The 15,344-nt window shown below is 46.2% G+C and overlaps 1 protein-coding gene across 1 annotated transcript in view; it reads right to left on the bottom strand.

Annotated features, from left to right (window-relative positions):
* Positions 1-557: 557 nt before the first annotated feature.
* ADAMTSL1 (ADAMTS-like 1) overlaps positions 558-15,344 on the bottom strand; it is a 431,835-nt gene continuing 417,048 nt past the window's right edge. The window contains exons 25-29 of the mRNA XM_006881351.1: positions 10,045-10,225; positions 5,839-6,046; positions 2,569-2,678; positions 1,854-2,074; positions 558-664 (exon numbers count right to left, since the gene is read on the bottom strand). Coding sequence (XP_006881413.1) covers positions 558-664; positions 1,854-2,074; positions 2,569-2,678; positions 5,839-6,046; positions 10,045-10,225 — 827 coding nt within the window. The remainder of the gene's footprint in view (positions 665-1,853; positions 2,075-2,568; positions 2,679-5,838; positions 6,047-10,044; positions 10,226-15,344) is intronic.

Raw genomic sequence — 15,344 nt, forward strand, 5'->3', positions numbered from 1 at the left:
TCCCCTCCGTCCTCTGCAGAGCTGTTGCTCTCCCCTCCGCTTTGTGTTTCTCGTCCTCTCCTGGCCACTCCCCTCTCTGCCTTGTGGGGAACTGCAGGCCTGTAGGGACTGCCCTTCTCCAGCATGGCCTCAGCACATCTTGGGTTCTCCTCTCTGTGTCCCCACTTAAGAGTGGAGTAAGCTGGTGCCCCAAGCTCTCATATTCCATCAGGCATGAACAGGGAGTCTTTGGGAGAAAGGTCATCCAGAGTTTGAACCAGCACCTCACATCCCGAGGTGCCCCTTTCTCACCTGACTTCACTATACGCCCTGGCTCCTCTGGGACCGAGACCCAAGTTGGGAGGAAGTGTCTCTTATCTGCTCTGCAGCCTCCCTAGATCTCCGTCCTTCCCAACACCCTGTCCTTCAGCTGAGAGAAATCCTGATGCTGGGGGGCCAGGGGGATTTCTGGTAGATGGTGGGGAGGGAGAAATAAATTAGAAGCAAGCTTAAGTTCTGTCCGAGGGCCGTGCATGAGTCCTGTGTGGCCAGGGGAGCGTGCTGCCCGTGCCCTCTCTTCACGCTTTGCCACAAGTTCCACAGCAGCGCGACTGGAACGGGCTGAGCCGGCAGAGCTTCAGCTGCTTCACCTTCTCGCAGTACCTGGTGGTGTCTCTGCACTCCACTGGGAAAGGGGACAGAAAGGAGGCGTGAAACAGGGCTGCTGAATGTGGCCGCTGCTGCCGCCACCAGCCGGGCAGGCAGAGCGGGGTCTCTGCCCGCAGGCCTGCATCTGAGGGCGGTCACTGCTTTCCTAACGGCTCCTCCTGCTCCCAGGTGGCGTCTGCCGCTCCCTCTCCGTGGGCCTCCAGACCACTCAGGCAAGGCCAACTCTTCCCACGGCTCCATTTTCAGGTAATGTGCAAGTGAGGCCCTGCTTGGATGGGGCTGGAAGCCTGCCTCTCTTCCTGTGTTGTCCACCTATATGTCTCTACACCTTTAGCTTCCTAGAGCACCCTGGAACTCTGGGTGAGGACTGGCACAGACTAGACGGAATCTGTGATTTCCATGGTAACTGAGTGACTTTCACTCAACACTGGTCCAGCTCCGAGGACATACACAGGTGGGCTGGTTTGCCTACAGGGCATCGGTTTGGCCCTGGGAAGCTTGCTCAGTGAGGCCTCTCTTGGGGGCATTGTACCGCTGTATTCAACTTCCTGCTCTCTGATTCACACCTGGCCTTCCTTCTTCTAGGGAAGCATCTCCAGTTTGTGTTTAGGGTCCAGAGTAATAAAAAAAAAAAAAAAAGTCAAATCCCCACACAGCTAGGACACAAAAGGCAGTGCTGGGCTTGTTAGGATCCAGAGTTGACGGAGAGGGACTGAGGAGGTTCTCCAGTCCCAGGTGTGTGGACTCCTGCACAGTCCCCGCAGATGCCTGTGGGAAGGAGGGCGGTGGCCAGTGGTCTCAGCTGGGTGAGCAGCAGAGCAATGGTGAGCAGGCCAGCTGAGCAGAGGCCACTCTGGGGGCTTCTTCTGTGTTGTGCACTTTCTCGTTGGTCCTGAGGGGCATCATTCAGTCATCCCTCTGGGCACCGGCCACATGGACTACGGGTGAGAGGAAGGCTGAGTCCACCCCGGCCAGATGAGGCCGAAGAAGCCTTTGGGGAATACCCGCTAGCTTTATGGCCTGGACACGTATGTACCCACGTCTGTTTGCACACACTTCTCTGAAAATGCTCCTTTCTGGCCCAGCTCACAATCTCTGGGGACCCTGATTGAGTGCCCTATGCTCACGCTTGGTCCCAGGGGCTGCCCTCTGCACCCGGTGCCCTGCAGGGTATTTGCAGAAAGTTCTCTGGGATTGGAACGTACTGTTTTCACAGGGGGTAATGTTGCAGCGCTGCCAGTTGGCGGGCCGGGGCCCCCAGGAGCACAGGTGCTCAGGCACTGCCTTGTTGGTGCGGACGTGCACACACTCCACCCGCCGTGACTGGAAGCCATAGTTGCCGCAGGTCGCTGTGCACAGGGTCCAGAGGCTGACCCTCCAGTGGACGCTACAGGCCTCCGACCAGCAGTTCTGGGTGCTCACGGGCCTGCAGGAGGAGGAGGGGGGCAGGGGAAGTCAGTCTTGGTGGGGCTTGGACTAGGGAAGGGGCAGGCGTGGAAATGATGCTGGGGCACTTCTGGTGCTAGAAGACCCGGGTTCTGATCCCGTAATGCAGGGCAACCGTCATGTGACCAGGGTCCCCCCACTCATCTCCATACAGTCTTGTTGTTTCCGACAGTAAGGTGTACCCAGAGGGGAGGCTGGACAGGAATGACAGAGTGACGCCCAGAGCTCACCTTAGGTTAACGTTTTGTGGGAGGTCAACAAGAGTAAGGGGTTGATGCAGGTTTCTGTGTTAGCCTGCCTCCTTCAGTCTCCCAGAATTCAGTGGGACTCATTCAGCCAGGACAGGGCCCCTATTGAGCCATCTACTTCAGAGGTGGCCAGTGGCCTGGGGCGAATGGAGGAGCTACAAGGATCCCCCTTTTTGTACTCTATTGACACAGGGGCTGGGAGGGACAGTTGAAGGCTTTCTTTTACCTGGGCAGGGCGCTGCACTGCTCTGATGCTAAGGTGACACCGTCGCGTGTCTGGCAGAAGACCTGCCTGTGCTGTACAGCGAGGCGAGGCCCGATGCACGGCCCATTGCACTGGAAGAAAAGAGAAATACAGATGTCAGCTAAGTCAGGCGCTCAAGTCCACAACTTCTCCTGAAGCCTCCTTGGGTGAGGTCACATGTCCAGCTGCATGGGACCTAGGATCCGAGGGCGGGGTTTCCTTCTAGGACCTCAGCTCACACATCCTTGCCCTCTTGTCCCCAGACAAAGGCTATGCATGGCCCACATCCTCCTCCTGCTGCCTCATTCTGACCAGGACACTCTCACCTGGATTAGATTTTCTCTTTCTGAAGTCTTGCTCCTTCCAAATTCAATTACCAGGCAGAATACTCTGAAGAGTGACTCTGGGTCAGACGACTCCTGCTTAACCTTTTGAGGTACCCTCCTCCCACCAATGCAGTGTTCTGCGGAAATATACATGCAAGGGCCTCTGCAACAAGGAACCCACTTTGCAGACACAATTCTGTTTCTACCTTCTCACCTACTTTGGCAAACTTGCTGGCAGCTGCTGCTGCCTTCATTCTGTCACACCCAGGAAAGGTGCCCATGAGAGGATGTGGGGTTAAAAGACGGAAGCTGAGCTCAGCTGAAGTCAGTGCAGCTGGGAAAGTAGTCCTAGTTCTACCTGTACCAACATCAGACTGGTTTTCAGAGACTTGCTGGAGGTGGGCAGACAGAGGATGGCACGCACATTACTGGAAGTGATGCCACCGTATGATGGTGGTGGAATTTTGCAAACAGCTGGTGGAGAATGTAAGGGAACACAAGATAACACGGTCTAACAGTGCTACAAGATGACTCTCCTGGGCTGGAGAGCACTACACAGTAGCTGTAACAATGAACGAAAACGTACCAATGCTGAAGATGACCACCAACAAAAGAATGTTCTTGTTAGAAACTCACCACCTCCAACCTCACAAGAGTGGGGTGTTCGGGACATGACTTAAGACAGAGCCGATCTGCCAGTGGTCTCTTGACTGGAGGAGAATGCCTTATCCTTCTCCCATGGACGGGCTGGTGAGTTTGAACTGCTGACCTTTCAGTAAGCAACCCAATGCTTAAGCTACAGTGCCACCAGGGATCCTTCATAATAGCTTAGAAAGTTAAGAAAAGGGAGTGGGATTCACAGGAAGGAACGGACAGAGAACGATGTGTGCCGTATGTCCCCTTGAGTGACCTTAATGACACAATGCAAAAACAGCTCCCAGGTGTAACCAGATCTGTTACCAATCATAATTTCACAAACTGCCGATAGTCCGGAGAGCCTGGAAGCAGCACTGCCTTAGGCTGAACAAGAGCGATCAGAAGAGGGCTTCTCCAGGTAAAAGAAAGATGATACTCCCCACGCACTGGAGCACGGGGAGTCCATGCCTCTTTGATTAGGAAGCACATACATTATGTCACTGGAAATAAGGGGCGGGGGTTTGGCAGAGGCGCCAGAAGGGAGCAAAGGGCTGGCTGTGCTGACTGGCCAGCACTGAATACTATCGCTAGCCTCACCTGGGACATGAATGCCCCATGAGTTACAGGTAAACTATGTGGCTACTTTCCTTCCGCGTTATATTTGATCTTCACTACAGATGGACACAGTGTGCAGACATTACTGTTTTCCAAAGACCACAACTAGGAATAAAGGGGGACGCATGCATCTGCAGACAGCTACTTCCAACAAATTCTGAGGTGGTAACTGCTCCCAAATATCCAGTCACCGTGGTTCACAGAGTTACCCCCAAAATTTAAAGCATCACTGACGTTTTGGGGTGTTCGGGGCACATTTAAAGGTAATGGCTTTTAGCCAATCAGAAAAGTTCTATAAGCATCTGGAGCCAGCTCCTGCCTGTGAGCTGTGTGAGCAGCAGCGCTGACAGGCCCAGGAGGCTCTGCCACAAGAGTTCCTGGGAGGAAGCAGAGGAGATGCAGGAAATCAGCACGTCTGCACCGAGTGTGGCTGGTAATCTAACATGGCGAAGGGCCAGACAAAACCAGCAATTATTCTTTGTCCAAGGGAACTCAGGGGGCAAGCAGTGCTGCCAATCCAAGGGCAGTCACTCTGAATCCACCAGGTGCTCCAAGGCAGAGCGACAGGGAGTCTCCTCCCATGTGACTGCCACCTCTGAAAACCAACTGCAGAGTTAGCTATGAATGGGTCTCAACTTGATGGCAAGGAGAATTATTGTCTCAACAGAGGTCTTGTCTACCCTGGGGGGGAAAACCTAGTCCTTTAATAATTGGACCTTCTAATAGATTTCTCAGTCCCATCTGGCCCAGAAATGAGGGAACAATCACGGGGTTCCCCCCAGAAACCTCCACCTCCCTGGACCACTCTGTAGGGGTCTGATGCCTCTTACTGCTCAGGTTTGCTTGTCCGCATAAAGACTCTTCAGTTTGTGTTCATCTCCCTTTTAACTAAGATCTAAATGTAAAATTTCCTCTCCACAGGGAAAGAAATCTCATGATTTATCTACTTTATCTGGAAGATGCCTCATCCTTGGCTCCGGACGTCAGAGGAGCCTGTTTCGGCGATCTGTTGAGCTTACCTGGCCCTCCCCTCTGCTAACATCTGGCTAAGAAAGAAGCTGGTGATTCTGAAGGATCCAACCAGGCTTCCCCTTTTCTTGGATCAAGACCACAGTTCCACCCCTGGATGCATAGCTCAATCACCTGGGGAGCTTCTGAAAATTACCCAGCTTGGCTCCCACCCCAGAGTGAGTCATTCTGAATCTTGCAGAGGTAAGCCTGGACAATGTTGGGTTTGTTTTTTTTTTAAAAAAAAATGTTTCTTCATTGATTCTATAGGTACAAACTGACTGAGAACCACTTGCCTAGAACATCAGCGCTCTCCACAGGTGGGTCTCATCAGAACTCTAAGTCATCAGCTCCAACATCACTAGAGAGACGGCCCCACGGAAAATAAGTGTAAAGGGGGAATCTCTGGGCGGCTGATGACGATCTGGGAGGGTCTCAGGGTGGAGACTAATCATGTAAGGAAGGCATAATGGGCAAGGAAGGTGTATTGTATCAGGAAAGAAGTTCCAGAGATTCTGACTCTGGATTGGGTTAGGTGACAGACAAGAGAAGAGGCTAGTCAACACAGAAGGAAGGGAGAAATGGCAATGGTACACTTTATCTTCTGCTATGACAGGGTCTGCAACTTTAGATTGATCTTTTAAACCAAACCTCTCTGGCCTCTTACCTGGCCCCAGCTGGAGAAGGCCCACTCCACGCAGAGCTGTTGGTTACACGCTTGTGTGTCCACAGGCCGTTTGGCAAGCTGGATGCATATGTCGTTGGGTACAGGAATGGAAATCCCAGATGCTTTCAGCTTCTGACAGGTCACCCGGCGGGTCTGGACTCCTCCCCCACAGCTCCGGGAACAGGCGGACCAAGAGGTCACCATCCATCTGGGGAAAGGTAGAAGATCCAGGTCTTGGAGACAGATAGGATGCCAAGTACTCCCAGAGTAGGAGAGAGAAAGCACGCACCAAATCTCCTTCTTATCCTACAGCTACTAATTTGGAGGACATGATTCTCCAAAAGAGATACCTGTTAAAATCTTGGAAATTGTGAACAGTTGCCTATTTGGAAAAGAGTCTTTGCAAATGCATTAGGTATCCTGATAATTGCAGGTTATTCAGAATTATGCAGGGGGCCCTAAATGCCATCAGAAGTGTTCTTTAAAGAGAAAGGCAGAGGTAACATTGATAGGAGACAAGTGACCACTTAAGTGGAGGAATACCAGCAGCCACCAGAAGCTGGAAGGAAGGAGTAGATTCTTCCTGGAGCTCTCAGAGGGTGTGGGGCCCTGAAGATAACCTCATTTTGGAATTCTAAACTTTGAGAACCGTAAGAGAATAACTTTCTTTTGTTGTTGTTGTTAGGTGCCCTCGAGTTCGACCCAGAGAAGCCCTGTAAATTCTGTCCTATCCTGTGCCATCCACACTTCCTGACACCCTGGAGCCCACTGCAGCAGTCACTGGGTCAATCCACCTGGTCAAGGGTCTTCCTCTCCTTTGCCTGTCTTCTATCTTTCTGAGCATCATGTCCCTCTCCAAGGAATACAGCAACATGCCTGAAGTATGTGAGGTAAAGCCTCATCATCTTTGCCTCCAAAGAGCACTCTGGGTGCACCTTCTCTAAGATACAAGTATTTGTTCTTTTGGGAATCCATGGGATTTTAGGTGCTCTTCTCCAACATCACAGCTCAAAGGCATCGATAATTCTTCTGCAATCTTTATTCTATTGTTTTATGCTACTATATATGCAGTAATTTGTTAATCTCAGGAAACCAATTTATTGTTCTTCATAGTGACTTTATGTCCAAAATCCTGCCGACTCCTGTGACATCCTCACAGCTGCCGTGCTTGGCTTTGTTTTTGCAGTCCCCAGGTGAGACCATCTCAGAGGGCATTCCTTTCTGTCACTTTTCCACGCATGATACTTTTGTCTAGGTTTCGGCTCCCAATAACTGATGCCCAAAGTACGTGGGATGAAGATTTGTCATGCGTGCCTCTAAGGGGAATTCGGATTGTCCTCCTCCTTAAGACAGACTTGCGTGGTTCTCTTCAATCCGTGGTATATTGAGTATTCTTTGCCCACCCCATAATTCAATGACATCAATTCTTTGGTCTCCCAAATTCAACATATAAGGTGACCGGAAAGAACACGGCTTGGATAAGATGTACTTTACTCCTCAAAGTGACTCCTTTAATTTTTAACACTTTACAGATCGAGATCTTTGCTGATTTATTCAATGCAGTGACTTGTTTGATATCTTGATTTCAGTTCCATAGGTGTTGAGTACAGATTCAAGCAAAAGGAAATGTCTTCAATACATTTACTATGATAATACTTACAGGTACAATGAGGGTTCTTGTTTTCTTTCTGTTGACATGTAAGGATGCAGCCTTTGATCTCAGTAAGTGATTCAAGTTGGCTTCACTTTCAGCAAGTAAAGTTACATATTACATGCATATCAGATTGTTTATGGCTTTCGCCAATCCTGATGTTGCATTCTTCATGTAGTTCTGCTGCTCAGATTTATGACGCACAATTTTAGAGAAGACCCTAAGTGTACTTTCTTGATTTTAAGCCATGAAGCGTCCTTTGGTTCTGTATCAACACTTGTACAGTGTTCTGAAATGCCATCATTTGCTCCAATCTCCCCAGCTGAATGCCTTTTTCCAATCAGTAAAACATAGGTAAATATGAGATCACCATCTCAGAAGGAAGAATGGTAGTCTTATGTTGAAAAGAAAAACAAAAAAAGATACCAAAACCTGTATGAGTAGTAGAAGTTAAAACCTGGAAAACTGACCAGGAGAGATGATTCTTGAAAGTGTAGTCTGAAGCTTGGGGCTGCGCCTGAACGATAGTCGTGGGACTGTGTAGACAGACTATGTAATAGACACAGCCTTCAGCTAGTTACGCTGTGCTGGGCTGTGGAAGGTCCTTCAGGTATCCACCTTGTGGTAGAGAAGGAACGTTTTCCTAGTAAATTCAGACACAAACCTCTGTGACATAGACAAGGCATTCCAAGTTTCACTGAGGTCAAGTTTTATCTGAGAGCACTCACTACCTTTTCCCTGACCTTGACTCCTATCTCATTTGGCACTGATTATCCTTCAGAAACACAGAGTTGCATTCTGGAGGCCATTCCACCCTTCTGAGTCATAGGTCTAGTAGAGGGCTGTATGCGTGGTGGAAAGAGTTCTTAGAATGTTTCGTCCCACCTACAATTTATGTTCTCAGAAAACTAACCAAGACTGTGGCAATGGGCTTTTCGCACTCAGGCAGCCTTGGACCAGGGCAAGGAGTTGCAAAGAAAAGTGTGCCAAGGAGGATGTGGACATGCCCCAAACACCTGGCAGGAAAGGCAGTCAAAGGTGGCCACCTTCTAGGCCAGTGACGCCACATCTGGTTTTTGGGGAGGCATGTACCAAGGAAGGGGGAGCAGATTCCTCCTGAATCTGTGACTTATTTAGTTTCATGGCAACCTCCCTGCTCCACTTGCCCTGGAGAGAGATGCGTGCTCGAGGAGTTCCAACCCACAGGAGCAAAGCCACTCAGGAAGCAGGCTTGAGGTGTGTGAGGACTCCTGGGGGCACGGAAACGCAAGCAGAAAGATCAATTATGATTTCATTTAGAGAAGTAAATGAAGCTGATTGACTCTGACCATCCCAAATGAAATCACAACGTTCCTGGCACGCCAGAGATGGCTTCTTCATTTCATACAGCGTGGCAAGGGCAGGCTTCCAACCTCTTAGATCCCTGGTGAATGTCAGACCTGCATTTCAATCAACTTTTACATCCAAATATACATTTCAGCATTTCTTTTGGGGGCAGGGGATTTGAGAGGGGAGAGGCAGGGGCTATGTTACAGTTCATGGAGGGTATAAAAGGACATTAATCATGCCCGTGGAAACCTTCCCGTCAGCAAGTCAAACTGCCGATATTAATGAGTGTGTTTCATATTTCATTGAGTCTCTCCCAGTCTGAGCTGCTCCTTATGACTCAGCTGGCAAAGGACAAAGTGGTTGCTTAAGGAGTAGCAGGAACGTCATGTGGGTAAGTAGTAACCTGGGACCTCAGGGCTGAGCCAAGGCCCAGCAGGCTCAGTTGGCACCATGCTGGTGCAAACTCCAAGCCCATCCATTATCCCTTTAGTTCTACAGCAGACTGGGGTAGGTGCTCACAGCTTATGTACACATGAAGGAGATACAACAGGCCGGGGTGTACAAGAGACCCCAATGAAGGGAATGAGAATTCTAAGTAGAAGGAACTCGAGCATGCAGAGACATTCAAATGTTGGCTGCATGCGAGACTCTGTAGGAAAAAGTGAGATTTCCCCCAATTTAACTGGAGTATTGTTGAGCAGCAGCAGCATTGAAGTTGGATGTGATCAGTCATCTTTATTCCCTCAACACTGCAACCGAAAACTCATTTACTACTTCAGGGTGCAAGCTCTCCCCTGCCGGCCTGGGATGCTCTTGTGCCTGTGTACACCCTTCGAAAGCCAGTGGTGAGGGAATAAAGCCATGAGAGGAGATCTCTTGTGAGGGATACTTTTGACATGGTGGACAAATCTGTGCCCACTGGAAAGCTGCTTGGACTAGAGGCCCCCTCACCCTTATTTCACCCCTTTCTCTACATAGTGCACGTTAAGAACTGGGCATCACCGAGTGGGTAAGGAGTTGTGCTGCCAACCCAAAGGTGGGCTGTTTGAATCTACCAGCTGCTGTGAGGGAAAAAGATGGGCCACCTCCTCTCATGCCCTTTACATTTTTCAGAAAAACCCACTGGCGAGTCAGTTATGAGTCAGTCCCAACTTGACGGGACATAACGAACCACCTCAGCTGGATTCAGGGCCCGTGCAGGGCGGGAGGCGCTGGCCGGCACTCACCGAGAAGGGCAGTCTCTCCGGTTGCAGGCGACGGGCTGGACAGCAGGGCGCACCTTTCCCGCGCAGTGAGCAGGGCTGACTTCTGTGCTGTTCAGGAGACATCGCAGCCGGGGCTGCTGGATGCCCCTGTTACCACAAGAGGCTGAGCAGGTCCCCAGTCTGTCCACGGACCACCAATACTCTATCACAAGAGGGGGGAAAGGAGGATCACTGTCCACACTTCGTATTTTGGCTGAGTGAGTTGCGAAGCAGGTAGGCAGAGGGCTGTGAAGGGGGGTGAGCTGAGGAACTGAAATAAGTGAGCCCAATTACTAAGCTGTTTGGGCAGGTTACGTGAGGCGCTTCAGTTGGCTCGTCCATAAAATGAGTAGAATTACCCTTACCTCATCAAGGTATTGGCATGACTGAATACAGTAAAATTAAAGGGCCCAGCCCAGTGCTTGACACATAAGCAATTAATAAATAGTCGTGACTCTTCAGAATGTTGAAAGAAAACAACTGCCAGACGAAGATTCTGTGACCAACAAATACGAAGGAGAAATTAAGCCATTTACAGAAAAGCAGGAACTTGGGAGTTTTTGAAAACAAGACAACTCTATAAGAAATTCTAAGGGAGTTCTCCACACGGAAACAGAAAAAGAAACAGCAAAATAGCAGTGACAAAAGCTAGCCTGATCTGAAGAGGATAAAATTGATGCATGGTACCTTCTAAAGAGTAAATCCATGTGTGCATCAAAAACTTTTCCCAACAGGGTGAAAAGAGAACCAACCAGCTGGGAAAAAAACATTTGGTAAGACCATCTCAGACAAGAGTCTCATAATGAACGTTTACAGAATACTCCTGGGCCTCCACAAGAAAAAGAAGACTGATAATCCAATTACAAAATGGGCAAAAGTCATGGAAGGAATTTTCATAGAGGAAGATGTTCGACCGGCCAACAGACACATGAGGAAATGCTCCAAATCTCTGGCAATGAGAGAGAGACAAATCAAAACCACAATGAGATACCATCTCACTCCAGTAACAGTGGCAAAGTTTAATAGGATAGCAAGCAACAAGTGTGAGAAGGGAACTCTTAAACATTGTTGGTGGGACTGTAAAATGGTACAACCACTCTGGAAGGCAGTTTGGTGCTTCCTTAAAAAGCTGAGCATAGAAATCCCATAAGATCCTGTATTATTCCATTGCTTGGAATATACCTTGAGAAGATGAGAACAGAGGCACAAATGGAGACTTGTTCATAGCAGTGTTATTCACCAATGCAAGAACATGGAAACAACCCATGAAATAGAAATAGGGGTAGGAGACTTTAACACACCATTTTCACCAAAGGAAAGTTTAGCTCAAAAGAAACTTATGATGCAAAGATCTAAACTATAAAATCAGCCAACTGGACTTTATGGATGTATTCAGGGAACTGCACCCAACTAAAAGTTCATTTTCTTCACAAGTGCAGTCTCCATATTTGATAATTTATAAAAGACACAAAGCAAGCCTCAACAAATTAAGAAAATGTTGTTAGGTTCCATCAAGTAGAGTACAACTCCATGATCCTATGAACAAAAGATATGAACCCAATTCTGTCCTGTGCTGTTCTCACACTCCCTGACACACAAGAGCCCACTGAGGCTGTCATCAAGTCAATCCACCAGGTGAGGGTCTTCCCCTTCTTTGCTGACCCTCCACCCTTCCCAGCATCATGTCCTCCTCCAAGGAATAGCCCCTCCAAGAAACATGCCTAAAGTATGTGAGGTGAAGCCTCATTCTTGCCTCAAAAGAGCACTTTGACTGAATCCTCTCCAAGACATACCTGTTTGTTCTCTTGGCCATCCGTGGGATGCTCAGTGCTCTTCTCCAACACTACAGCTCAAAGGTGTCAATTCTTTTGCCATCCTTATTTAGCTCTTATGTCAGCTCTCAGATGCACAGCAAGTAATAGGAAAGACTATGGCCTGAACCAGATGCACTTTAGTCCTCAAACTGACATCCTTACTCCCCCAATAATTTGGAGAGGTTCCCTACAGATTTTCCCAGTTCAATGTGTCTCCTTACTTACTGACTTCTAGGACCAAGGGTGTTAATTATGAATCCAAGCAAGATGAAGCTGTTGGCAGTTATAATCTCTCCATCCATCATGATGCTGCTTATCGGTCCAGTGGCAAAAACTACTACACAGCTGCAGTAACCAAAAGAGCATGTCACTGGACAATGACAGACCTATCAACCAATGAAACAGAATCAAGAACCCAGAAATTAACCCATCTACCTATGGGCAACTGGTACTTGACAAGGAAACAAAACCTATCAAATGGGGGGAAATGACAACCTCTTCAACAAATGGTATTGGCAAAACTGTACTTGTAATGGTAGATAGCAGTATTGTTAAATGGTACAATGACTCTGGAAAGCAGTTTGACATTTCCTCAAAAAGCTGAACATAGAAATTCCATATGACCTAGCTCTTCCACTGTTAGGACTATATGCCTAAGGAAAACAGAAATGAGACACAAATGGAGATTTGTACACTGATGTTCATAGCAGTGTTATTCACAACAGCAAGAAAATAGAAAAATCTCAAATGTCCAATTGCAACTGAATGGATTGAGAAACTGTAGTACATTTACACAATGGAGTACTATGCAGCACTCATAAGCAATGATTTTGAAAACACTATTTAACATAGGAGAGGCTGGAGAGCATTCTGCCAACTGAACTAACTTGGTACCATAAGGAGAAATACTATTATTAAATAATTATTGCAGAAACAGGATAGCTAGTGAGATGTGTTTAGAAGTCCAAAGGGGGAGGGGTGAAGGAATTAGGAAAGCTCCAGTAGTTACCTGTAAGGATGGGAGTAATAGTGAGTATAGATCAGTGGTGATTAATTTTATAAAATACAATATACATGAGTGAAACACAATGTATACAAATTTTGTATGCAAACTAATAAAGAAAAAAATACTAGAAAAAATACAAATAATGGTAGCTTTTACTGTCTGTGTACATTCTTCATAAAACGATTTTTTCCTATTGGTTCACCAGAAAGTAGCTATATTTTTCTACAAAGAGTTATTAAATACTTCACAATTACACTTACAGCCACACATTCAATTAGATTTTGTAAACATTACAAAAAACAGCATTTCCGAGACTTCTCACTTAAGTGAGACAATGGGCTGAATAATAGATCCAATAGTTTTGGACTCTGGGAATCACTGGTAAGAAAGCTTTTAAAAGTAATTGTGGACTGGTAAATTTTGGGTGCTTATTTAAAGATAGTACAGTATAAACCTTGCAGATAGCCAAATACATTTATTTTCCTGCTTGGAAACTTAAATGGCAGGGAGGATGTTTAAAGGAAAACTATGTGCTCAGAAAAAAAAAAAATCTTTCCAAAGCAGTACTATGCTATTGGCATAAAACTCTATGTATCTTTCAATATATAGAATCCTCCATTTTGGATCACATGCATTAGAATTTTGCTTTCCTAGAGACAAAAAGGCACCCAAATTGAAAATGAAGAAGTAAATCTACTCTTGTTTGCAGATGACATAATCCCACAAATAGAAAATGTCAAATGGTTCAGCAAGAAAGCTACAGGACCTAAAGGAAAGATTCAGAAAAATGGCAGGACACAACAAAGAATCAGTTCCAATAAACATGTAGGAATAAACCTAACCGGAGATAAAAAAAGACTTATACAAAGAAAATGACAATTACTGCAAAAACCAAGCGACTTACATAAATGGATCAATATATTATGTTCATGGATAGGAAGATGTAACACTAACTCATACTCTACCAACATTCTCTAGTTAAGTAATGTCAAAGTCTTTGCTGGAAAGTTGGAGCAGACTCACAGGTGACCTTGGGCTTTGAAGGCTACATAGATCACACAAGAAGAGAATGCCCGTTTTTCTCCCATTGAGCCACTTATGAATCCAAACCACCAGAGCAGTGTGGCCTTTGGCTAGCAGAGCAGTTCTCTATGAAAAATGTCACTAGAGCTCCTCCAACATATTCTTAAGAAATGGGGGAGGGGGACAGGACGGTGAGAAATCATCTTCACAATGTATGAAATGTCAACATCTCAACACCAAAAATCTAACTTAGAAATGAGCTGGGCACATGAAAAGATATTTCACCAATGACCACATTGAGATGCCCAACAAACACATGAAGAAATGCTTATAATAATTAGCTATTGGATGCAAATTAAAACAACAATGAAATCTCTTGTAGCCCTAGCAACAACAGCAAAGTTCAATAAAACGGAAACAACAAATGCTGATGAGACAGTGAAATGGTGCAGCCACTGGAAAACAGTCTGGCACTTCCTTAAAAAGCTGGAAATAAAACCACCACTTTATCTGGTAATCCCACTACTATGTATATATCCTAAAAGAATGAGACAAACATGCATAGTTATAGGCATATCTAGATTCACTGTAGCAGCACAATTTATATTAGAAAGGATATGGAAACAACTCAAGTATTCAACAGATGAATGGTTAAAGAAACCATGATACAAACACAATGAGTACTATGCAACATCAAAGAAAAATGAAGGCTCTATGAAATACTTCATAATGCAGATGGACCTGAAGGACGCTGTGTTGAATAAAATAAGTCAATCATAAAAGAACAAAAATTTAATGATTTAACACATGAAAGGTTATGGAAAAGTTTACACACAGGAAGAAACATTCTTTGATCAATACCATGAATCAAAGGGAGGGAAAATAAGAAAGACACATCAAGTGAAGCGAAGGGAAATATAAAAAAATGGGGTGACAGTACAATAGAACCAAAAGAAAAAGAAAGCATAGAGGTCCACAGGAATTACAGACAACAAAGACAAATGCTAACACAGACACAATTTTGTACTTGTAAGAACAAGTTTAAAGCATAAACGGATACACAGGTAGACAGAGAAGTTAACAGGGAGACATATATAAACTACAGTTATGACCATACATGTTTGGCTTAAGTATGTCAGAGATGGTGAGGATGGCACAGTTCAGATCTAATGTTTATAGCACTGCTCTGAGCTGCAACTGACTGGATGATACATAACGATGGTATTTCTATATATATTTGTAAAGGATGTAAATATTCTGTACATAGTAGAGCTAACAGGTGGTAAAGTTAGGAAAACTTCAATATAACCAGACATCTTGAAGGAATGAATTTCTGGGTCTGGACACCCAAGACCATAGTTATAGGGGCCATCAATGGCAATTATTTAGAAAGATCATGTTCTCCATATTATTTTGATAAGTAGTGACTAGGATATTAA

This window comes from Elephantulus edwardii, unplaced genomic scaffold (genome assembly GCF_000299155.1).
Source record: "Elephantulus edwardii isolate Elephantulus edwardi_28Jun2011 unplaced genomic scaffold, EleEdw1.0 scaffold00014, whole genome shotgun sequence".
Classification (NCBI taxonomy): Eukaryota; Metazoa; Chordata; class Mammalia; order Macroscelidea; family Macroscelididae; genus Elephantulus; species Elephantulus edwardii.